This window comes from Ovis aries, chromosome 12, assembly GCF_016772045.2.
Source record: "Ovis aries strain OAR_USU_Benz2616 breed Rambouillet chromosome 12, ARS-UI_Ramb_v3.0, whole genome shotgun sequence".
NCBI classification, from domain to species: domain Eukaryota; kingdom Metazoa; phylum Chordata; class Mammalia; order Artiodactyla; family Bovidae; genus Ovis; species Ovis aries.
The window spans coordinates 18,519,553-18,545,626 of record NC_056065.1 but is presented as its reverse complement, the minus strand read 5'-3'; the positions used below and the strand labels follow the sequence as shown (position 1 = coordinate 18,545,626).

The 26,074-nt window shown below is 37.5% G+C and overlaps 1 protein-coding gene across 1 annotated transcript in view; it reads left to right on the top strand.

Moving 5' to 3' along the window:
* The window catches only part of USH2A (usherin), a 983,289-nt gene that overhangs the window by 553,238 nt on the left and 403,977 nt on the right, over positions 1–26,074 (top strand). Inside the window, exons 37-38 of the mRNA XM_060396021.1 lie at positions 20,726–20,877; positions 26,010–26,074. The exon at positions 26,010–26,074 is cut by the window's right edge and continues 98 nt beyond it. Of these exons, the coding sequence (XP_060252004.1) occupies positions 20,726–20,877; positions 26,010–26,074 (217 nt within the window). The remainder of the gene's footprint in view (positions 1–20,725; positions 20,878–26,009) is intronic.

Below are 26,074 nucleotides of genomic sequence, written 5' to 3'. Positions count from 1 at the left end.
AAATTTTGCTCCTCTTTATGATAAATATCAAGAAGACTTTTAATATCATAGAAACTGTTTTAAGTAACTCATTACTGAAAATTGAAATGGCTTCTTTTAGTGTAGCCAGAAAGAAAAAGAGTTACAGTTGTATTAGTTTGTCTTATGTTTACTATGATATTAATTATTCCAGTCATCTCATTTTAATTAAACTTTTGGCAAATGCACGAGATATATTTGAGGTAATGGAGAGAGCTCTAATAATTAGAGTGAGTGATTATCTCTACTCTTGAAGTTATCCCTATACCATTACAAATTTCCTAACAAAAAAAAGAGTATCTGTTTGATACTTAAACGGTTAATCTTATCATGCTTTGTGCTCCACAAAGAATTCCAGTCCATAGACGGCAATGAAAATGTTAATGATTTACCCCAACTGGATTGCTCTTGAATGCTATTATATGATTTGTATAGTATTAAAGAGTCGAACACAACTGAATGACTGAACTGAACTAAACTGTACAGACACTTCCCTTCATCCTAATCTGTGTTGCAACTATCATTGAACCTAGACTCCTAGGTTGACTAGAGAATACTTTCTACATTTCAAAGAATTTTTGTGTATTATGTTTTATATATTTACAAGCAACTTTAAAATATATTCATTGAACAATAAGGATTTGTGAGATTTAGAAGAATGGTGCTAACATGTTTGCTCATTCTAAAGACTTTTGTTTCATCACATCAGAGTTTTCAGAGCTTTTATTATGGGGTAATGGTTAGATTTTTTTAGTAATAGTTTTCATTTAAAAAAAATTTCTTCTCTCCACTGCTTATCTCCCCACTCTCCTCAAATTTTCCAGTGTTTTATTTTAATTGTCCATTGTCTAGAGAAAGATAATCTGATGGTTAGAGAACATCTTGTCGCTTCATCAGCTTTCAAAGCTCCTACACATCCCCCTAAACACCCAAAGAATAGAGTCCAGATTCTTTAGTCAGATCACCCCCAACTTGTTACTCAGCCTGCATTGGTACAGCCTTGTAGCATGCTTTCCATTTTAGCTGCCTGGGATACCTACAGCTTGGTGTAGGGTTGAAAATCTTTGGTATGGTGTCAGATAGGCCTAGAGTCAGATGTTATCTCTGATGAGAAGTAACTGGGTAACTTTAGAAAATTTACTAAATTCATGAAGCCCAGTTTCCTTGGATTATAAAATTGGAGTTAACAATCCCAACCATCTCTCTATCTTTATCTGGAGAAACCTAACTCACTCCTTGGGGCTAAATATAGGCCTCCTATTTTATGAAATCATTCCACCCTTTCTTGAATGTAAATCAAGCTTCGCATCTTCTCTTGACCATATAACCTCCTCCCTTGCCTTCATCATGACACATACCTCATTCGTCCTTGGATCAAATTTATCTGAGTACATGTCCAACAGCCTTACTGGATGATGCGTGTACTGTGTGCTCACCCACTTGTGTCTGACTCTTTCCAACCCTTATGGACTGTAGCCTCCCAGGCTCCTCTGTCCATAGGATAAGAAGGAGGGGTTGCCATTTTCTACTCCAGGCGATCCTCATGACCCAGGGATCAAACCCACATCTCTTGTCTCCTGCATTGCAGGTAGACTCTTTACTGCTGAGCCTTCAGGGAAGCCTAACAGATGATGATACGGATGAGAAATCATTTATTTCTTTTTTCCTTCGTGAAGCCTAGCACGATGGAGTACTTTCTGTTGGGACCTAATAATACTTATTTCATTTAGTTGCTTCTTGTGAAAATTTCATTTAATCAATGGCATATATACTGTAGAGTTTTGACTCTCAGAGAAGGTAGAAGTAGTTACAGGTCAGTTCCTGAAATGTATTTGTTTGAAATGTATGTGTTCCCAAAATATATTTTTTTTAGCTGTGTGGAGTCTGGGACTAGGGTTGGTCTTTATAGAATTTGGATTCTGCATTTGAATTAAGAATTTTACATTTTTTTCTTCTCAAGCATGCCTTCCCTGGTAGTTGAGATGGTAAAGCATCTGCCCGCAATGTAGGAGACTGGGGTTCGATCCCAGGGTCAGCAAAATCCTCTGGAGAAGGAAATGGCAACCCACACCAGTATTCTTGCTTGGAAAATCCCATGGATGGAGGAGCCTGGTAGGCTACAGTCCATGGGGTTACAGAGAGTCGGACGCGACCGAGCAACTTCACAAGCATGCCTAGTGCAAACATAGTGGAACTAGGTCCATATTAAAATATAGCTGCATTATGGCTGCGTTCTCATTTCTGAATATGCTGTAGAAGAGTAATACAATTGGAAAATAGGTTTCAAACTTACGTTACTAAAGATACCTTTTCAAATGATTTTCTCAAACCTGTCTGATTATTAGAACCATCTGGGGAACACTGGCTGGAGGAGTGGATTCTAGTGCTCCAACCAAAGATGTGAATAATCATAAATACCCCATTGACTTGTTATCTTCAAAATGCTGGGTTAGTGCTGGGGACTTCCCTGGTGGTCCAGCGGTTAAGTCGCCATGATTCCACTTCAGGAAACATGGATTCAATTCTTGGTTAGGGAACTAGGGTCCCACATGCCTATGGCACGGTCAAAAGTTGAGGCACATCCAGGCTTATATACACATTTAGACTGTCATATTGTGTAATGGGTACTGATCGTCTGATTTTGCACACGCTAGGCTCCAAAATCTTGACTTTATTGGTCAGTCACATACCTACACAGATTATTTTATTAGGACTTTATAAACATGAGAAACAAATGTTGAGAAACAGTAAACTGACTTTCTGTAATAAGAAATATTTCTAAATGCATACCTATATGTGACAAAATATATATATTTTGAGGGCTGGGAAAGACTGAGGGCAGGAAGAGAAGGGGGCAACAGAGGATGAGATGGTTGGATGGCATCACCAACTCAGTGGACATGAATTGAGTCAGAGAGATAGTGAAGGACAGGAAAACCTGCCCTGCTGCACTCTACGGGGTCACAAAGAGTTGACATGATTGAGCAACTGAATAACAATAATGACAAAATATGAAAAGTTTAAAGGTGTTATATAAATATCCAGTTTTTACCCATCAAGCAATTGGTAACCTTTAGCCAGCATGGCTTAGGAAACAGACTCTCTGCTTTATAACTGATTCTGATTTAAACAATCAGCTCCTGCTCATTAAAGCCTGGGGAAATCCATTCCTGGGGCTTAGGAGAACGGCCTTTCGCTTTATTTGGTTCTATTCTCTTCTTTTCTCCACAGCCGGGTCCTGCTCCACAGCTTGTGCTGGGAAGTTTGCTCTTTGCTTCAGGACATGCTCCGTATTCTGAGAGAATTCTTCTTGTTCTGGCATCTTTTGTTTTTGCTATCCCAGCTGCTCTTGTGTCAGAATGGTGCCTGACATATAATCAGTGCTCCATTAAAAATATGTTGATTATCACTGTTAAAAAAAAAAAAACACACACAGAAAATAACAAGTGCTGACAAGGACGAAGAGAAATTAGAAACCTTGTTCATTATTGCTGGGAATGCAGATTGATGCAGCTGTTATGTGAACCAGTATGGAAAAATCTTCAAAATATTAAGAATAGAATTATTATATGATATAGCAATCCCATTTCTGAGTATTTAGCCAAAAAAAGTGAAAACAGGATCTTGAAGAGATATTTGTGCACCTATGTTCATTGCAGAGTTATTCACAATAGTCAAGCGATGGAGGGAACCCAAATGTTCATGGACAAATGAATGAATAAATAAAATCTTGCATATGTTTGCAATGGAATATTATTCCACCTTTAAAAAAGGAGGAGATTATCACATGTTACAACATGGATGAAGCTTGAGAACATTATGCTGAGTAAAACCTGTCGCGTAAAGAGAGATATGACATGACTTCATATATATGCAGTATCTAAAGTAGTCAAATACATAGAGTGTGGATACCAGGGGTTGGGAGTTGGCAGGCAGGGGAATAAAGAGTTGCTGTTCAGTGAACATAAGGTTTCAGTTTTATAAGATGAGAAAGTTCTAGAGATCTTGCCCAACAAGGTGTCTGCAATTAATATTAATACTACTATACTGTCCATTTAAATGCTTAAGATGGTAAATTTCATATTCTGTTTTCTCAACAAAAATTTTTTAAAATGTAAGGAGGATAGAATAGAATGCAATTAAACTTTAAATATACCAGAAAAAAAAATCAAGATTAAGGGCTGTGTTAGTTTAAGCCAATCAACAAACTTTAATAGTCACATAAAGAAATATGCACAAAATTGTTAAACAACCGTGAGTTCGTATTATTTGTCTTGTTGTGCAGCTTCCTTTTCTTACCTAGTATGGTAGAAGCATCTTTCCATAACAGTTAAGTGTAGCTCAGCTTCATTCTTTTGAAAGGCAGAGTAGAATCCCACTGAATGAAACCACAGCTTATATGACCCATCTTTTATTGATAGACATTTAAGTTTCTATAATTTTGCTATCGTAATGAATGCTGCTTAGTATTCATTGCTTTAGACTGCCAAGTCCACTCTCTAAGTACTGGGTCATTATCACTTGATTCACACCTAAGGCTCTGCTTCCTTCAAATGTGTCCTGCTTAATTCTGGTGACTTGCTTCACACACAAAATGGTGGTGTGACACTCTAGCTCCTTTTCTTTACTCGTAGCCCTTTGTGTCCACACTCCCTCTGGCAGAGGTGTTCTTTGTAGGCTGCGACTACAGGCAGGATTTTAAAACCTCTGAAAAGAGCTACTCTTTGGTCTGAGGTGGATAAGAACCGTTTATTCTGTAGGATCTTGATTCTCTCTTTGTCATACCATTAGCCTGCAATGAAATGTAGCACAAAGGGTTACTGTCTAAGAAATGTGTGACTTGTGTTGTGTAGATTACCATTGCATGATTAGAATTATGCTTTTGAGAGCTTCCAAATTCTCATGAGCTTTATCTCCTTCAGAAGAAGCTTCAGTCATAGAGTCTGGAAATATGTTTATTCCTCCCAATTGAGGTCTGCTTTGCTAAAATCAGCATGGATATCCGCCTCTACCAAACGTATTCCTCGTTGTCTAGCATAATGTTGTTGTAGCTGAGTGTCTGTCATGTCCAACTCTTTTGTGACCCCGTGGACTGTAGCCTGCCAGACTCCTCTGTCTGTGGGATTTTCTAAGCAAGACTACTTGAGTGAGGTGCCATTTCCTTCTCCAGGGCATCTTCCCAACCCGGGGATCAAACCTACGTTTCTTGCATTGGCAGTTGGATTCTTTACCACTGGGCCACCAGAGAAGCCCATGTCTAGCATATTTGGTAACATTTTAAACTGATTAGAATGTATGTATTTTTAAAATACTAAAAGTATAAAAATTAAATTCTTGTCCTTTATTAATACTTAGAATTTCTTGTAACTCTATTGTCTTGACCTATGTAAATTTATGTAAAATAGTTACCCTGTTAGACTGTGACCCACATGAGGGCTTGGATTCTATTTACCTTGTTTGCTGTTCTAGTCTCCAGGTTTGGCAGGATGCCAATCAAGGAGGAGATGGATATTAAATAGCTATTGGATGGATTCATGTTTCCTGATCCAAAGGACATTATTAAAATAGTAATTGTGTTGATGTGAGAAGCACCAGCATACACATGCAGTACATGTAAATACGTATAGACAACGCATCTTATAATTACGTAATACAGGTGAGGTGGTTTCAAAGAGTGGAAACGCTTCTCCATCATGGCCTGCTGAAGACTCAAAATATATATTAGAGACCCAGGCATCTGGCATATGAATTCTTCCGCCTGGCGATTCTTAGATGTGCTGAAAAGAGACAGACAGCACACTACGCTGGGTCTGCTTTACATGCCAGTGTAGGAGGCTGCATTATCATATTGCCACTGCCATCATGATCTGCTACAGACAGAATGGGCATGAGATCTGAGCACACATTAGACAAGGGTCCCGGGGTCTCCTTGAGAAAGGGAACAATGCTTGAGGAGCCTATGGAAACATTTTCCTAGTTCAGCCTTTTATACTGGCCCACCTTTGTGAGAGTTTATACACAGATATGTATCAGGGAAGTGGCAATAATTACAATAAAAATAGAAAAATTGTAAGTTGTTGATTATTTTTGCAGGCTTATTTATGCATAATACCATGAAGACAATAGAACATTATTGAAAGAATATTTAGTTCAGGTTTTTGAGCATATGTTAATATACATCACCTATAGGGCTGGGTAATATGCATACCAATTAACTGTATATGCTGTCCTTCACCTTAGGAAAGGATATAGAGAAATAAAATTTTAAATGTATATACATGAAGGTGTATGGGTAAGTGCTAATTAAGTGCTCTACCCATGCAGAGAAAGATGTATTTGATTTTCTGCTAATACTAATAATAGTAATAGCTACAATTTATATCTATGTGCCAGATACTTTCACTTTCATAACTAGCCCATGAAATAGGTACAACATTCAGATGCAGAAACTCAAATTTATAAATATCAAGCAACTTAATTACTCTAGGCAAGATAGCTAGTTGATTAGGATTGTAATATAAAACAGAGTGTGAATGACTCAAAAATAGGTGATTTTATTCATCAAACCTTTCTGCTTCTGCTTTTTGTGTAGAAATGCTCATAATGTAGGATTCCATGTAGCCATGTGAAAATATATACAGGATTTTTCTAAGATACTCTTCCTGGTTGCGTATCTCATTCTCAGAGCCAAGGGTCTACATTTCTAAGATCTCCATCCTGATTTTTGTCTGGTTTTAAGGGTTAACTGTTTTTAATGTTTAATTTTGAACTAAGTTTAAATATCCTGAATATGAATCTATTTTCTTTCCTGCAAATGCTGATAGTTCATAGAAGAAACGGATTATAGAATTTGGTGAATCACTTAGGAAAATGGCTTGACAGTTTTGAGCAAACCTTGTGTAACTTTTATGAAACACCTCCCATCAGTTTGTCAGGTAGAATTTCCCAAGCACAGTCTTTTTTCAGATTCCGTTGATTCCATTTTTAGGAGAGCATACCGGCAATAAGGCACTCTTCCACATTGTGAAAGCTGTTCTCTCTTTTCCTTTTTAATTGAAGGATCAAGTATTCACACAGGGAAATATCTGCCACATTCAATCATCATCCGGACCTTGGGGGGAAACCTCAGTTGATATTCACATTGCTACACTGAGCTGGAAAAAAACAAACAAATATGTTTGGAGCATCTATATTCACTATGCATGTTATTTTTATGACACACTAAAGCATTGTTGTTTAATTCTTACAGTAAACAGAATTCTTCAGTGTACACAGAGATACCTTGTATTAAATTTACATCATATTGTACTTGTATTGAATTTCCTTGGTTATATATGACAACCTATTGGGCACCTTAGGAAATACAATTTGACATAACCTGATGAAGAGGCACAAAGATATATATCCCAGTGGATGTGCTTTATGGACAATTATGATTCAGCTTCCCTGTGAAAATTAAACACCTTAAAAATTCTACCATTATGGAAAGAGAAAGGTGATAAACTTCAAACTGCTTATGATAGTGAGCCAGTGGGAATTAAGTATCCATTTTGTGGATTATCCATAGAAGAACTGAATTTGTAGAACTGCATTAAATAACCTGATATACTGTACCTCACAACATAATATTTTTATCTTCTCATAGCTATCTTACTGATTATTAGCACAAGAAAATAAGAAAAAAAGCACAAAAATATGATACAATGCAACATAATAATTTCCCTTAATATTTTTACGTTGCACATTTTTCTTTGGCTTCTTTAAATACTTCCTGTACTTTCCTCCACTCAGACCTGCATCCTACTAGCCTGACCTTTACTCACAGCGTTGGTGGACTTCCTCTCTCTCTCTCTTCCTTTTGGTTGTCCCTGGGCAGCAACAGCAAGAGATGAAAGAGTCAGAGGAGAAGAGTCTCAGAGCTTTCTACCAGGCTCTGGGCTCCAGGGTGGCCTTCCTCCACCAAAGGCTACAGCTCTTATCCAGTGGCCCTTTCCTGTCACTCCAGTGCTTTTGCAGCTTCCTGAGTCTGTTCTCATCCTTTACCCTGCAAACAGTTACTACCTGGGGATGCTTTATCATCACTTGCTGCCTTTCTTTAACTCTACCCACATCTCTGTAAATAGTGCCTGCACTAAACTTTTCTCAATCGTCCATTTTAGTTGTCATCAGATTTCTACTGAGATCCTGACTGGTGCCTGAATCTCATTTAATCCACTCTTCACACACAGAATCTGGCAGTGGGGTGGGGGAACTAGGTGTGGGATAAATGTAAAAGCTTTCCCTTATTCTGAGGCTGACAAAAGTAAATAAGTAATCAAATACATTCTATCTTGTTGCACTTTGTTTTGGCACAGTAGACGTTTTTAAAGTAAATAAGGACAGCCGTGCTTGAAAGTTCTAGATGCAGGTTGTTTATCTAATACTCCTGTGATATTTCATTTTTAAATAGCAATCCACTTGTATCTCATTGAAAGCTTTCAATGTATTATTATGAAATCTGTATTATAACTAATCAAATAATGGTTTATGAAAGTTTTCTTCTTGAAGAAGTTGCTTCAAGTGCAAGTTCAAAGATCAGTGTCTCAAATAAGCCTTATCTCCTAGCATACCTGGACTAGGTTAGTATCTGCCTTCCCTGCCTCACCCCCCATGTTTCCTTCTGGTTTTCTTGTTAATCAGCTTTACATACATATAATGCTTTTAGTCTGTCTTCTCACTTAGATTGAAAGTTTTCTGAAGGCAGGGGCCAGGACTGTTTTGATTACTTCTGTATTCCAAGCATGCCTGACACAAAGTACCTCCTCCATAAATATTTGCCAAAGAATCATATTTCTATGGTGACTCTGTGGTAAAGAATATCCCTCCAAGCAGGAGACATGGGTTCGATCCCTGGGTCAGGAAGTTCCCCGGAAGAAGGAAATGGCAACCTTCTCCAGTATTCTTGCCTGGGAAGTCCTATGGACAGAGGATCCTGGTGGGCTACAGTCCATGGGTTGCAAAGAGTTGGACATGAGTTAGCCAATAAACGACAACAGATTACTACACTAGTGGATTACCGAAAATCAAAGCCCAATAGATTTTTTCCAAAAATTATTTTATATCTTTTAGTAAGTAGCTGTTTGTTTCACACTGCACTCCTGGGCTTGACTAGGGTAGAGGAGGGATATTACATAAAGAGTTAGCAAATACATTTAAGAAACTGCTAGGTGGTAGGATGAATGGATAAAAAAGATGTGGTACATATATAATAAATAGAATATTACTCAGCCACTAAAAGAATGAAACAATGCCATTTGCCACAACATGGGTGAAACTCAATATCATCATACTAAGTGAAGAAAGTCAGACAAAGACAAATATCATATATCACTTATATGCAGGATCTTCAAAAAATGATACAAATGAACTTATTTACAAAACAGACTCACAGGCTTATAGAATGAATTTAAGATTACTGGGGGGGGGGAAGATTTGGGGGGTAAATTGGAAGTCTGTAATTGACATGTACACATTGCTACACATATTTAAAATAATAGATAACTAATAGGGACCTACTGTATAGCTCAAAGAACTCTTCATTACTACATAATAACCTAAGTGGGAAAAAAAATCTGGAAAAAAGTGGTATATGTATCAGTGCAACTGACTTTTCTATAGATCTGACACACAACATTGTTAATCAGCTGTATTTCAATATGAAATAAGACATAGGAAAAAAAGAGAAATTGCTAGATGATGGCAGACAGCATACAGGTAAGGAATACAGATTTGTCTCAAGTGTGTTTTTGAGAGGTGTGCAGATTATTTGTTTTTACGAGACATGTGCAGTTTGTGACATAGAGCGGAGTAGGAGGGACAGTCTAAGGAGAGATTCTCGTAACAGACTGGGCTTGAACTCACCCTGGAAGAGAGGAACAGGTCTAAACTCTTGCCTTTGCATTCATAACACTTAATTCCTAAGGGACTTTCATACACACTCATTGGATTCTCACGTTCAGTCAGTCAGACCACCAAGGCAGGGAATGGTGCCCTAATTTTATTGAGGAGGAAATACAAACTTGGAAAGTGTGAGCTCCCTGACCAAGTTTTAAACATGTGTAGTCATGAGAGAATGGCTATGTGCAGTGAGAGAAATTCCTTGAAAGGGCAGCCACCAGCTGGAGAGCCTTCCACTTTGCCCTCTAATTTTATGTCTACAGCTTACTTGTTCTCCACAGCATTTAGGAGAGTGCCTAGAATGTAGTTGGAGAAGGCAGTGGCACCCCACTCCAGTACTCTTGCCTAGAAAATCCCATGGACAGAGGAGCCTGGTAGGCTGCAGTCCATGAGGTCGCTAGGAGTCGGACATGACTGAGCAACTTCACTTTCAATTTTCACTTTCATGCATTGGAGAAGGAAATGGCAGCCCACTCCAGTATTCTTGCCTGGAGAATCCCAGGGATGGGGGAGCCTGGTGGGCTGCCGTCTATGGGGTTGCACAGAGTCGGGCACGACTGAAGAGACTTAGCAGCAGCAGTAGCAGCTAGAACATAGTAAATGCTTCACACTGTGTTGATTGAATGAATAATGATGTACATGTATAGGCATATAACAGACAATGATTGCCCATAAATGTATATTTCTGCACTTTGATATTTTTCCTCCTGACAAATATGGAGTAAACATCTTTTCATGTCAGTATATAGCTTGCCCTCATTTTTTTCTTGCTTACTTGAAAGTCATTGAGTAAAACCATAGCTCTAAAGAAATGTACTCAGTCTCATTAATAAGTTGGGAAATAAAAAATAATACCAAATCAAGATAATATTTTATGAAAAAAACACTCGCAAAAATTTAACAGAGTAACTGTATGTGGTCTTTTGGATGATACAGAATGATAACTCACAGATACTATTGGTGTTAGTAGGAATTGATGCACTTTGAAAAAGAGTTGAGTTTTGCCTAGTAAAGTTAAATATATCCCAACAACTCCACTCCAAAATCTATACCCTAGGAAACTTGTACACATGAGCCTCAGGACACATGTACAAAAATGCTTATAGCTACATTGGTCTTTCAACCAAAGTGTGGAAATACTCTAAGTATGAACAGTAGAATAGATATATAAATTATACAACAATGAAAATGAATGAAGTATGGCTATCCTTAATAATATGAAGAGAATCCAGACATATTATGTTGAGCAAAAGAATATGCAAAAAAATGCATAAATCTGATTTCAAATACAAAGCAGAAAGCCACACAAAGCTGCTTTGTTTAGGGATGGTTTCCTAGGTAGAGAAGTAAGAACATGGTTCTTAAAGTCAACCAAGTTGTCACCTTCCAACTGGTTGGTAAGGTAGAAAGGTGGGTGGAAGGGTTGGAATCATGAAGGAGTCACAGGAAATTTCTGGGGTACTTAGCAGTATTCTGTGCTGTAACCTTGGTGATAGTTATAAGAGCTTTCCTCTTTGTTTTAAAAACATAACATTTTATGTACTTCTTTTATTATGTTTTATTACATAATTTTTAAAAGATAGAAAAAAAGTGGGTTTCAAACCTGTTTTTCTCACCTATAAAGGGAAAGTAAAATTCTTTCTGCTTTCAAGAATATTTCCTAAGGACCAAAGTATCTGATTAAACAGTTGTTTTTTTCATCAACTTCTGAATTTCAAAGGTTTGCCTCTTCTGTCATACTCCCCAACATGACAGTTTTTGTTTTGTATTTTAATTAATTTTTGTATTTTGAGATGATTCTAGATTTACATGCAGTTTGTAGGAGATAATGCAAAAAGATCCCATTACCTTTTGTCCAGTTTCCCTAAATGGCAACATCTTCCAAAGTTATGGTATATTATTATAAGCATTTATAATAGTAATAAGATTTTGATATTGATTCAGTCAAGATACAAAACAAAGGTATGACTTTTTTAATCCTCAAAAACATTCTCTTTCTAAATCATTAGAGGTAAGTTGGTGTTTTGGTGACAGATTTTTATGAGTATTTTTGTTGCTAACTTCACAGTCCATCTCTGATAAAGACATTTTCTGACTAGTGACACAGCATATCAGTCTAACACATCCCAGTCCTAAGCTCATAAGTTTGTTTTATTAAAGAAGAGAAAGTACAGTTGATCCTGGAACAATATGGGAGGAAAGGCTACTGATTCCCCAAGCAGTAAAAAAGCCATATAAAGTTATCCCTTGGCATCTGCAGGGGATTGGTTCCAGTATGCTCAAATCTCCACAGTAACCTCTCCATATTCCCAATTCTGTATCCTTGAATTCAACCAATTGTCAATTGTGAAAGTGAAGTCGTTCATTCATGTCCGACTCTTTGCGACCCCATGGACTGTAGCCTACCAGGCTTCCACATCCATGGGATTTTCCAGACAAGAATCCTGGAGTGGGTTGCCATTTCCTTCTTCAGGAGATATTTCCAACCCAGGGATTGAACCCAGGTATCCTGCATTTTAGGCAGATGCTTCACTGTCTGAGCCACCAAGGAAGTAGAGTGTCTCTGTCAATTGTATAGTACTGTATTTATCTTTTTCGGAGAAGGCAACGGCACCCTACTCCAGTACTCTTGCCTGGAAAATCCCATGGACAGAGGAGCCTGCTGGGCTGCAGTCCATGGGGTCGCTAAGGGTCAGACACGACTGAGAGGCTTCACTTTCACTTTTCACTTTCATGCATTGGAGAAGGAAATGGCAACCTACTCCAGTGTTTTTGCCTGGAGAATCCCAGGGACAGGGGAGCCTGGTGAGCTGCCGTCTATGGAGTCGCACAGAGTCGGACACGACTGGGGTGACTTAGCAGCAGGAGCAGTATTTATCTTTTTAAAAAGTCCATGTGTAAGTGAACCCACACAGTTCAAATCCATGTTGTTCAATTTCAAAGTCAGCTGTATATAAAAGTGTTAAAGATATTACTCTTAGAATATGCCATGGACTAAAGATGGAATGTGGAGTTCCCACAGCCCTGCCTAGGTTGCAACTACTTAAGATCCATTCAGGAAGATGTGCATTTAAAAATTATTATTTTTTCTTTTAAGTATTTTTAGCTATCTCACTTCTCCCTATTTCCATGGTCTTCCTTCTGCTAGTCTATTATATATGTCATTCTAGGTTAATTTTTCTAAGGAAGACTTTCATTATGCCTCTGGTTAGTACATGAAAATGTGAAAATGTCGATGGTTCTCCTTTGAATCATAAAATCCCAATTCCTTGAATGGCATTCAAGGTCCTAACTTCCCTGTGAAGGCTTATTTCTATTAAACTTGAACCAATTACAGCAACAAAAAGTAACAAAATACTGGTCTATTCAGGATATCTTAACTATACCTTGCACTTATTTGTTTCCGCACATTGGTAAATATCGTTTCTCCACCAGGAACATCTTTCTAAGTCATTGCTTTTTCTTTCTTATGGAAGAAACTATGGAAGACACAGCTTCCTTGCATGGAAGACTTGACTGCTCTGAAAAGCTTTTAGGACTCACTTTAGCCAGGGTGATTGTTCCCTGCTAGAAGCATCTGTACTTAACTGGTTATACCCTTTGTTGGGTGTAAAGGTTTTGTGGCACTTATTACTCATCTCTTAGATTGTTATTTAGTTAGACCTGTGTTTTTAACCCTTGTCTTACTTCCATAAAGGTAGATACTATTTCTTTCTGTCTCTCAAAGTACCAAGAAAAGTACCTTTCAGGTAACTGACTTTCAATAAACATATGGTAATTTTTTATTAAGCTCAACCTAATTGCTTTTAGGGCTAGAGTGTGTTCATCAGTTCTTAATTTGAGTGGATTTCCCACATATTTTAGAAGAGAAAATTAGGCTGGAAATGGATAACAAGAGTAGTGCAGTGGTGTGATGAGATTGCCAGGTTCTACCCATTAATTTCTCCTTGTATGACTTTGGGAAATAGCTTAGTTCCTCTAAGACTGTATTCTGTCATCTTCATAACAAGGAAACTACTATGTTCTAAATTGTTCTAATTCCTTGGTGTTGTCGGTTTTAACAGAAATAACTCAAATAAACCATACAGCCTACTGTCTGACTCAAAGTAAGTGTTCAGTACATTCTTTAAAATAATAAAGTGTTTTATAATTTCAAAAATACTCAGTTCAGTTCAGTTGCTCAGTCATGTCCACTCTTTGTGACCCCATAGACTGCAGCACACCAGGCTTCCCTGTCTATCACCAACTCCCGGAGCTCACTCAAACTCATGTCCATTGAGTTGGTGATGCTGTCCAACCATCTCATCCTCTGTCGTCTCCTTCTCCTCCCACCTTCAATCTTTCCCAGCATCAGGGTATTTTCAGATGAGTCAGTTCTTTGCATCAGGTGGCCAAAGTATTGGAGTTTCAGCTTTAGCATCAGTCCTACCAATGAATATTCAGGACTGATTTCCTTTAGGATAGACTGGTTGAATCTCCTTGCTGTATAAGGGACTCTCAGAAATCTTCTCAACACCACAGTTCAAAAGCATCAATTCTTTGGCACTCAGCTTTCTTTATAGTTCAACTCTCACATCCATACATGACTACTGGAAAAAACCAAAGCTTTGACTAGATGAACATTTATTGGCAAAGTAATGTCTCTGCTTTTTAATATGCTGTCTAGGTTGGTCATAGCTTTTCTTCCAAAGAGTAAGCGTCTTTTAATTTCATGGCTGCAGTCACCATCTGCAGTGACTTTGGAACCCCCCAAAATAAAGCCTCTTACTGTTCCACTCTTTCCCATCTATTTGCCGTGAAGTGAGGGAACCAGATGCCATGATCTTAGTTTTCTGAATGTTGAGTTTTAAACCATTTAGTTATTCATATGTGTCTTGTGCTGTAGTCAAAGAAGGAAAGTGTCTTCTTAGACTTCATTTTAAAAGTCCAATAGATTATATTCACTCATTTTTGTAACTCACATTGGGAATCTGAGGTCAATAAAAATTGTTGTGTTAAGAGATATTTTAGACTTATTGCTTATTAGTGTATATTTTGGTAACTGAATTTTACAATGTTTCATATCATACCTAATTCTATTTGCATCAAAACATTTGCTAATAAAAACAAGTTATGAAATCTGCTTGCCTATTTTGATAAGAAATGGGATTTTTTTCAAATGATATTTCTTATCATCTACAAATTTACCAAGAAATTTAACTTTGTGTCCTTAACTCAATATTTCATAATAAATGGTCTCAGAAACAGACGAAATATCTTGTTTTAGGCTCTTTTGATGGGGGACATATCTGAATTCCAGCTCTAAAACACGATAGTATCCCACTTTGGTCCTGCCTTGAGATCTGATGGTAACTGGTAAGACCTAGACCAAAAGGCAGAAAACCCAGAGAAGTCAGCACCACTGTTTTGTCCTCACAACATGTTGATCCCAACTTCCTGGGACAGGAACTCATCTTGCTAGTTAGTACTCAGCAAAGGCCTGCTTGATCACTGACTGCATGTGGTATGATCAGATGTGTGTTTTGCAAACTGCCCTTCTGTGTTATGAAGAATGAATTCTGTGGAAGCATGAATAATGCATCAAAACAGGAGACGTAAGAGACATGGGTTCCATCCCTGGGTTGAGACGATCCCCTGGAGTGGGAAATGGCAACCCACTCCAGTATTCTTGCCCAGAGAATCAAACATGGACAGAGGAGCCTATGGATATAGTACATGGGGTCACAGAGAGTTGGACACGACTGACGTGACTTCACATACACACACACACTATTCTATTATGAGATGGTGGCAGAGTGGACTAGATAGCCATGGATATGGAGATGGGAAAGGATGAATTTGGAATGTAAGATCTCCAGGACTGAGGATGGAGTTGGTGTGGTGGATGAAGGAGAACATCCAAAATGATTTAAAAGGCAGACTGCATTGTTTTCAGTGTACAATGTTTTTATAATTGATCTTTTTGTCTTTTCTACAAATACTGCCTAATATAGGTTACCTATAGAATGCTGGGAAATTGTGTGTGTGTGTGTGTGAGAGAGAGAGAGAGAGAGAGGGAGAGAAAGAGAAAGAGAGAGCTCACGTCCATTGAGTCTGGACTTCAGTCTAATTTATCCTGAAAGTCAGGTGCATACAGGATAGTAAAAATGTGAGCAGTTAACTGTCACAAATCTCACTTAATTTCATTCTCAGCTCATTTGCATTGTGCTCATCTGACTCTGAACCCTTGTCTCGGTGACTGTCTATTATTTCTTTACCCATAGTTCCAAATGTCATGGTTATCTAGTTTCTGAGCAGATCTTGCTAGCAGTTGACTTGCTAGAGTCAGGTAGACAAAACAAAGAAGTTACATTTGAGAGGCCGTCACTGAGGGAGAATGGAGAACTCAAAATGGAGACACAGGCGTGAATGAAATGTAGCCAGTAAGTGATGTTAACAGGAAAAGCTGGCCAAGTGTCCTCCACCTACTCAGTCCTGGAGGGTATCACTGAATTAGGGAATATAGTCTCTGATATCCATAATGCACAGTTTGAATCCTCACAAAATGATTCTCTTATATTCATTATTGCCTCTGTGAAAAGACAGGAAAGTGTATAGTGCTTGCTGGAAAGAATTCCTTCAAAAATGGTTAAGATTTTAAAGTTTGCACTTCATGGATGAGATTTAGTTATAATGAAAATTAACTCCTATAAAATATCTCATTTCCCAATATGTCAGACAAATGAGATATTATGCACATAATCCCGGCAGAAAAGAAATTCTCTGTTCCCCAATTATGTAAGAAAAGGGAAATATTGATTTGGGTACTTTCTATTTCAGTGTTGCAAAGCAGATCAAGTAGATAGCATTCCAGGGGTCTTAAAATTTCTTCAAGAGCTTCTGCAACATGTGATTTGCACATAAGTGCAATAGCATAAGTGATTTGTGCACTGGGTGCCCATTGCATAGAATGATTGCATATCAGAGTGCCCAGCGCATAATAATTTCTTGTCTTTTTTATTATTGGGCTTCCCAAGTGGTGCTAGTAGTAAAGAACCCATCTATCAATGCAGGAAACATAAGAGACACAGGTTCACTCCCTGGGTCAGGAAGATTGCCTGGAGGAGGGCATGGCAACCCATTGCAGTATTCCTGCCTGGAAAATCCACGGACAGAGGAGCCTGGTAGGCTGCAGTCTATAGGGTCGCACAGAGTCAGACATGCCTGAAGCAACTTAGCATACCCAGAGACATTATTATTAGCGTGATTTTTATCTCTTCCTTCTTTTAAATTTTCCATGTGCTAGTTGGGTTTTCACTATGTCTCTCTCATGTCTTACTTTTAATTCACTTGTTCTTTCGTGTGTCAAGTATTAAATGACATTAGATGTCATGTTCGAATAAGGGGAACAGATGCTGGTGGGCGCACTATTTTGTGGAGCCAGAGTGGTACATGAAATTTTCTCAAAAACAAGCTGGATGTTTTCTTTCTTCCTGCTTCTACCCTCCTAGCAGTGCCTCCTCTTGGTGAAACTTTCTAGAAAGTCAACCAGCAAGAGAGCTAAAAATGGAGTGTGTTGGCTCTTGGGCTCAGTGTGCAGACCAGGCGCTAGAAGTGTGGACATGTCAGGTGTCATCAGATGATTTAGGTGAATTACCAGCTAAGCTGTCCAGTCTCCATGCCTACTCTTCTACCTTCCACTACTGATGATAATCATTGCATGCTTCGACCCCAAATGGTGCTACTAAGTGTTGAACAAATGAATATGCTCTTACCCTCTGTCCCTATAGTCAGGTCTGGGTAGTATTAACTCCCCTTTCAGTTTAGATACATCCCACCTGGATATTCTAGATACTTAAAACCTAAACTGTAAACCAACTTTCTTTATATAAATCAACAGAGAAGAGGAGGAGGGAAAATTAGTTATTATATATAAATCTCTATATAATAAGCAAGAAATAAAAAATAACCTCTTCAATGCTTGTTTCTATAACTAGTTAAGGCCATGGTTGATATTTACAATTTCTTCCATTTGCTGTCAGCCCCTAGCCTATCTGCTTGGGATTTTTGACTCAGAGAGGCAACCCAATGTTTATTATTAAAAGCTCTATGTCCTTAGTGGTTGTGGCTTAAATTGCTTTAGACTTCCAATAGTCACATGATCAGATCTGTCAGACAAAGGGGCGCCCTTGAGAAAGTCCAGGATGTCAGCATGTGGAAGGAAGCTAATTCCTCCTCCCTCATAGTAACTTTTTCTTTGCATGTTGTTACGGTTGCACAAAGATCCCAAGTTGCCAGATAATATTCTTGTTTCTAATTTACTGGTACCTTGGTGCCCCATGATATAAGCATTCCTTTTTGTGAGTAGAGAAAGCACAAATAGTTTGAAGAGCATATTGACTATAATATTGGAAGGAAACATGCTGACTAAAAAGTTAACAGAAATAATTCAGTAAAGCGTACAACCTTTTGTCTGACTCAACGTAAGTGTTCAGTACATTTTAAATAAAAAAGTGTTTTATAAGTTGAAAAATACTTACATGGCATTTAAAAAAATGATTTAAGAAATGATCTTAAGAAAGATTCTCACATTTTCTCACTATAGAAAAACCAGCATCAAATACTAGTCCCTAGTTCAAAGCAGTTACAGCATCCTACAGGGATTCCGGATCCACAGGGTGACTTCAGCTTGGGCTGTAATGTGCATTTCCAAAGGCCATTTCTGCAATTTCCCAGGTTATGGGTTAATGAGTTATAAGAGGGGTCACTTCCATAGTATTAATTCACTTCCCCTCTCTTTTGTTATAAACTGATTTCTTAATCAAAAGCAACATTGTAAGGGATATTGTGACAACAGGCACAGAATTTCATAAGTTCGCAGATGATGGTGCTACCAGACACTGTGAAGTTTCTAGAAATGAGCAACTCCCACCCAGGAGAGGTGGACGCTTATGATGTTTTCTGGTGTTATGATTGCCTGAGTGACGCTGTCCCTGATACAATGATGAATGAGGGCTTGATCTACTTTTAAGACATTCAGAAGACCAGACCAGATCTGTTGTTCATAAGACTGAGAGTCAGTTCTCCAGGAAGACAGCTCTCAAGGACTCTCTTGATGACATTTGATTTTGCTAGTCTTCTATTGCAAAACTCATTCCTTCTCAAAATGCTGTTTTGAGCTGTCCTATAATATCAACCTTCTAGCGAGGTTTTTTTTTTTTTTTTTTATTTCAGGTATCTAGGTATCCTTTTCTCCCTATAGTGTTAAATTTTCATTCTGTTTGGATGCTGGTATTATTGCTATGCTGCATATAAGTTAATTTATTCATTTACTCAATATTTTTTAAGTGCCTACTTCCCAGATGGTGCTAGTGGTAAGGAACCTGCCTTGCAATGCAGGAGATGCTGGAGACACAGATTTGATCCCTGGGTAGGGAAGATCTCCTGGAGCAGGGCACAGGAACCCACCCCAGTATTTTTGCCCAGGAAATCCCATGGACAGAGGAGCCTGGAGGGCTACAGTCCATGGAGTTGCAAAGAGTCAGACACGACTGAAGCAGCTTAGCATAAACCATGGTTTAGGCACAGTGCTAAGCTCTAAAAATATACAGGTGAGGAAGTCAAGATTACCGTGGGGAGCCTATGGCCCATTGGAGATGTCAGGCAATTACATAAGGAATAATAATACTAATAATGTGAGAAATGGCTAAGCGCTACGATGGAGATGTGCTGTCTGCTAGTGGAGAAGAACCTAACATCTGTCTTCAAGGAAGACTGATAGAGGAACGGTTAAGATAATTCTTCAAGGGCACAGTCAGGAGGCCACTGTGAAATTAATTTACCTTTGAAAGACATTCTAATTTAGCATGTAAGCAAAGTTCAGTTTCTTAACATATGATGTTTAATGAGTGGGGATATTTCCAGTGAGCAGAGATCCCTAACCTCCTTTTAAAGAAGGTGCACCATCCCACCCGATGCACATTGGAATGGAAGAAATCAAATGATTATATTCATTAGCCCTACAGTCTCTCAAATCTCTGTTAGTTGATTTCATGAAAGTACACGTAACTTCTAAAACAAATTTGAGTTGATCATTAAATCTCCCAAGTCATAGCTTCTCTACCCTGTACGTGAGTGTCTCATGAATGGATCTGTGAAAGTTGCATGGGCTTTACATTTAGGTGATTCAGTGTTGTAACTGAGAGCATGGGCTCTGGAGCCAGATTCAAATCCTGATTCTCATATTTGCCAGCTCTGTGACCTTGAGCAAGTTACCTAAGTTATCTGTACCTGACTTGGCTCATCTATGAAATAGTGAGGATAATACTGCACTTATTATAGTAGTACTGTGAAGAGAGAATTAAAAAAGAGGATGCACTTGGAACAGTGCCTGGTACATCCTGAGTCACACATAATGTTTTACCAAACAGGGTCACTGGACTTTTAAAGCACATCTATCAGGGTATCATTTTAGAAAACAATGCAAATTGTAAATGTACTTACTTTATTCATTTCTGATATGGAACCCAATGACAGCAGTTAACATGATACAATAGGAAGCTTCCTATACTGGGACTCAGTTTTTATTTGTACCTCTATACTAATTAGCTTAACAATTTGAGATTCAAGAATTTAAAGCCTGTTTTATCCTTTGGAAGTAGATAGAGTTTAGACTAAGGGAGAGACTGTGATTCCATGCAATTAGAAATTGCATCAAGAAGTGCATGCTTCTTTTAAGACCTTCTTTGCTGTTGTCTATCATACTAAAAGACAATTATTATTGCCTTCCCAGGTGTTATCACAAGTTATGGGCTGTATCTCGATGGTATATTAATTCACAACTCCTCAGAACTCAGTTGTCATGCTTCTGGATTCGCTCCTTGGAGCTTGCATTCCTTCAGGGTCCAAGCCTGCACGGCCAGAGGTTGCGCTCTGGGCCCACTGGTGAGTGTGGCAATTTACATCCCAGGTATGCACTAAATGTCAGATGACAATGAATAGGCGACTCTCCACAGCTAGCCTTTCAAGTAGGAGGGCAGATGTGCTTTTTATAAAATTTCATTTAAGAGTTAGTAGGACTTTATATTCAACATAAATTTTAAGATTGCACATAGGTCTAGTGAAGGACAAAATCTACATTTTATTGAAATTTCAAAAGGTAGGTTGACCAGGCAGGCTTGCCTAATATAGTGACATATTTAAAGAGGATGCTTTTCTTCCTAGTAATAAGTAAGTGTCTGATTAAAAAGTGAAAATAATTGAAAGGCCCTAACTGTCACAGTATGGCAACACTGCTCCCCAACAAGTATGTTAATCAATTAAAAGATTGAGTTTGCCTCATCTATTAGAATAATACATTTTAATTTCATTAGTGTGATATATTCATAAGAACAGTATTTAAAATGTCATTAATATCTGCTTTTGATATCCACATTTCAGAAATCTTTATCTATCTATATTTCAATAGTAGTTAAAATATTGATAAAATTGTGCTTCTTATTATTGGTATAATTTCCAAAACCCAATTAATTGTATGTAATTCTCATAGACCAGCTTGACATTCTTCAGTCTCAAAACATCACATTTTACTCTTGTGCATATTTCTTGATCAATTAGACTTAGCTTCTTTTAAGGGAAATATTCATTTTTGATATTTTTTGGCTATATTTGCTAATGGCCTATCATTTTAATATACTCTGTCTCCACTGAAGAGTGTATTGTATAAATATTACCCTTGAAAAACAGCTCTACCATTTAAATTTTTGCTTCCTTAGTTTTGAGCACACCTCCCATTTTGCTTCAGAGATTGGTGGCTTTCCAAGCTGCTAACATCATCTATCAGTGGAGCTGAGCTGTAGTCTTTATTGCCATTAAGTATTTCATAGCCTAGACCCTTCTGATGGTTACTTACTCCTAAAAGCAGGAATGGCAATAGGCCAGCCTTTCTTCTCCATTCAAAAAAAGAAAAAGAAACAAAAGAACATTTCCCATGAGCTTAAAAGTGAGGCTTTTTCAAAAAAATAAACTACAAGTTGCGGTCCCAGCTAGTAAATTGGGTCCCAGTCTGTCTCTTGGTGTTCTGGTCACTGTAAACAAGGGGGACACGGTTATCAGTCTGTCTTGTGCAGATAGTAGGTGATGTTGACCTGAAGGAATCAAAGGCATAAAACCCCGATAGAAAGGGGGAAACGGAATTGGATTGTAAAACCCTGCTCTCCGAAGCCTCACGCATTGTAGACTCAGTCTTAGCTTAAAGCACAGAGTTATTTTCTCCCCTTGGTCCTCTTCTTTATCCTGTGCTCAGTATGCAAACACTTTTCCCAAGTCAATGATCCATCTCTAGTCACTGAGATGGAATAGCAATGTCTTTATTTAGAACAAGTCAACTTGGTGCTGCCAAGAAGTTAAAACCCATGATGTTCAATTGATTTCTAATTTTTTTTTTTTACCAATTATAATATATATTATACCCATAAGAGATCCCATATTTGAGTACTTTAGATAGCCCTGGATATCTATCACAATCATAAAAGATATTACTGAGTCAATTCTTGTCAATGGTTTTTTTCAATGTGTTATGATTTAAGAAATCTAGGAATCAATCGTAAAAGCCAGACTTTCCTATCATTAAATTATATATATATATATACACACACACACATATTCCGTTCAGGTCAGTTGCTCAGTTGTGTCCAACTCTTTGTGGCCCCGTGGACTGTAGCACACCAGGCTTCTCTGTCCATCACCAACTCCCGGAGCTTGCTCAAACTCATGTCCATCGAGTCAGTGATGCCATCCAACCATCTCATCCTCTGTCATCCCCTTCTCCTCCTGCCTTCAATCTTATGCAGCATCAGGGTCTTTTCCAGTGAATCAGTTCTTCGCATCAGGTAGCCAAGTCTTTATATGCACACACACATATATATATAGATACATATACACAAATAATATGGCTAAATTTTGTTGAATATCATATATATCATGTTTGTGCTCAATTATGTCCAACTCTTTGCAAGCCCATGGACTGTAGCCCGCTGGGTTTCTCTGTCCATAGAGTTTTCCAGGTAAGTGTACTGGAGGGGGTTTGCAAATTCCTATAATCATTAATTATACATATATACATATGTTATCATATATACATATTGTATACTTATCACATAAAGGTATTCTTTATCTAAAGGCCAATGTTGTAACAAATGTTTCATTGAAACAAAAAAGTTATGATTTTTATTTTTAAATATTTTATTGGCAGAAATCAAACATTAAGTTTTCTGAAGAGTCAAACGTTTGTTCACCTAACAACGTTTCTTAGTAATAACTCTTGGTTTTTAGAAACAGAGGACTGTTTTACATCTTTTACATATTTAATATCATTGTTTTTCATGCACATAGGGAGATACCATTCAGTGTTTCCTATGACAAATATGCTTAATAGTGTTAAATGTAGTCTGGTTCACCCTCAAAATTTTCAAGGTTGCTCATGTAATAAACAAAATACAGTTTAAAAATATGATGAATTTGATAAAATAGAATATGTTAAAAATAAAATTCATAAATTACATATCATTACCATCTTAATGTAGTATTACATGCTCAGTCACTTCAGCCATGTTCAACTCTTTGTGACCCTTTAGCCTACCAGGCTCCTCCATCCATGGGATTTCCCAGGCAGGAATCCTGGAGTGGGTTGCCATGAAAATATACATGGTGATCTTCCCAAGGCAGTGATGGAACCCATGTCTTCTGTGTCTTCTGCGTTGCAGGTGGATTCTTTACCACTGAGCCAGCTCTATATATTTTGTGCCTAAACAAGTTTATTCCCTGCTATTTGTTATTTAGAAGAAATTATTCTGTACCATCTGGGGAAAAAAAAATATTTCTGTGTAGTTTGTTCAGTTCTTGTTCATTTATACAATGTACTTGGCTTTTAAAGAAATTCCAGTGTAAAAAGCAATTTACAATGCCTTTGATTAAAATTTTAAGATGCTAATATGCACTGTCAAATTAAATCCAGTAACTGAGGTTTCATAAATATGTAAAATAACAAAAAATTAACAGAAAATACAACAGGGAAGAACTTTTTAAATGCGTTTCTTTTTTTCAGTTATATCACTGAATTGCAATTAGAAAGAAACTCAGAACATTTTGTGTTTCTACAATAAAATACAATGAATTTATCCATAGGAAGATCACTTTGCTGTTTTTTTCTCTCTTGTCCACTGTTGGGTAACACTGGTAGAGTCTAAGACGGGGAATTTCATGGCTGTATTTGCCTTGGAACACTCATTGGATTCAGTTCTCCAAGGACCTTCTTAAGGATGAAGTGTGAAACTATAGGTCACAGCTGTGTAATATGGTTATAAAGCTGCCTTAGTTTCTTGGTGATGGCACATTACACAGATAAACACACCCAACACACATGTGATACATATACAGATTTCTGATACATTGTAAGAGTTTTATTAAGGATAAAATTTTTGTTACAATGTTTGTTTTCCTTGCACAGGTCTCAACTTTTGTTTTTTTTTCTGTGTCAGGGGAAGTTTTCAGGTGAAAACCAACTTAAGCTTCAGAATGCCCTTTCTTAACATTTTTTAAGGCAAGGTTAATAAACAAAGTGTAAATTAAAAAAAAAAGTCAGAGCAGGAGAGTCCAACTGCCAAATTTAATATAGAGGGAAGTACTGAAGTATTTATCCATATACATAAGGAGATTTTAAAACTATATTTTTATTTTGAATTAACTAGCTATTTGAGAATAATAACATAATTATCTGGATTTGTACTTAATTCTTCAACTGTTTGAGTTTTAGTTTATATCTGGAACACTTTAAAATCACTTTCTATGCAATAATTTGAACTATATACATAGACATTATGAAACCAATTGCTTTGTTATGAAATATTAAAGTGATGAGTTGATATTTTTCCAGTCAAGTTTCTTTATCATTGTTCATACATAGCTATTAGACTAAAAAAATGAGTAGGAGTTATAGATCTAAAGAACGCCATAGCCTTTCTCAGATGAAAATAAAACATGTCATGACCTCATACTTATTAAAAATTAACACTCTGTCTTTTCCACATTTATTTTCATAATTGGGAAAGTGTATTCACCCTAACAAATGAAGGCTACATAATTGAGAATATTTGCCTGCCTAAGGATTTCATGTTTGATCACCTTCTTGTGAGGCATGAGCCTGTATTTTAAGAATAAGGTCAAAAGTATCAACATATTCAATATGTCTGAAAAGGCCAGATGTTCATGAGGGATGCTTATGAGCTCATGGTGATTCATTAACAAATTTAAGCCAATTATTAAATGATGGTAAAATACCCTAAACCCCTTTCTAGTTTCTTTCCCATTTCATCTTCCTCTGCTCTCTTAGTTATTTTTCTTATTTTGCTATTAAAATCTTTCTGGCCCCTGTGCAGTAAAGGATTATGTTTGAATCCTTCTCTTCAAATAATTCACTTTTTGTTCTTCTCATGTACATTCATTACCATTATATTGATGAAATTTCAGCTTTTGTGATTATACTTTAGGGATAGATTCACTCAGGTACATTTATCTCTTGATGTCTGGCATGGTGCCATTTGCACACACCTGGTAGTAACACAGCTCAGAGAAGTGAGCGTGTGTGTGTGTCTGTGAAGATGCTTGATGTGGCCTTTGACAAAGCCCAGCAGTCTATTACTCTAGTCAGGAGCTTACGAAAACAGACGTTATGCATTTCTTCTCCTTTGCAATCACAAAAAAAAATTGTTTTTAAGCCACCCTAGAAATAGTCTGTGGATATGCACAGCCATAGGCATGATCACAGTGTGAGCTGATCCACATATTCTGGAAATCACAAACTGCCTTGGTCAGGAGCTCAAATTCTAAGCTTTAACAGCAGGAGGAAGAAAACATGAGGTATGCTTTGATCCTGCTGACAAAATGAGGTATTCATACAAGATGCGACTGTCAAAACAGTTTACTTCACAGCCAAAAGAGATTCTTTGAAGAAATATGCTCAAAGTGAAGCATGCACTTATTTTATTTGCAAACAAAAATAAATCTTTTTATACTCACAGGTGGAAAATCGAACTCTGGAAGCTCCTCCTGAAGGAACAGTAAATGTGTTTGTCAAAACAGAAGG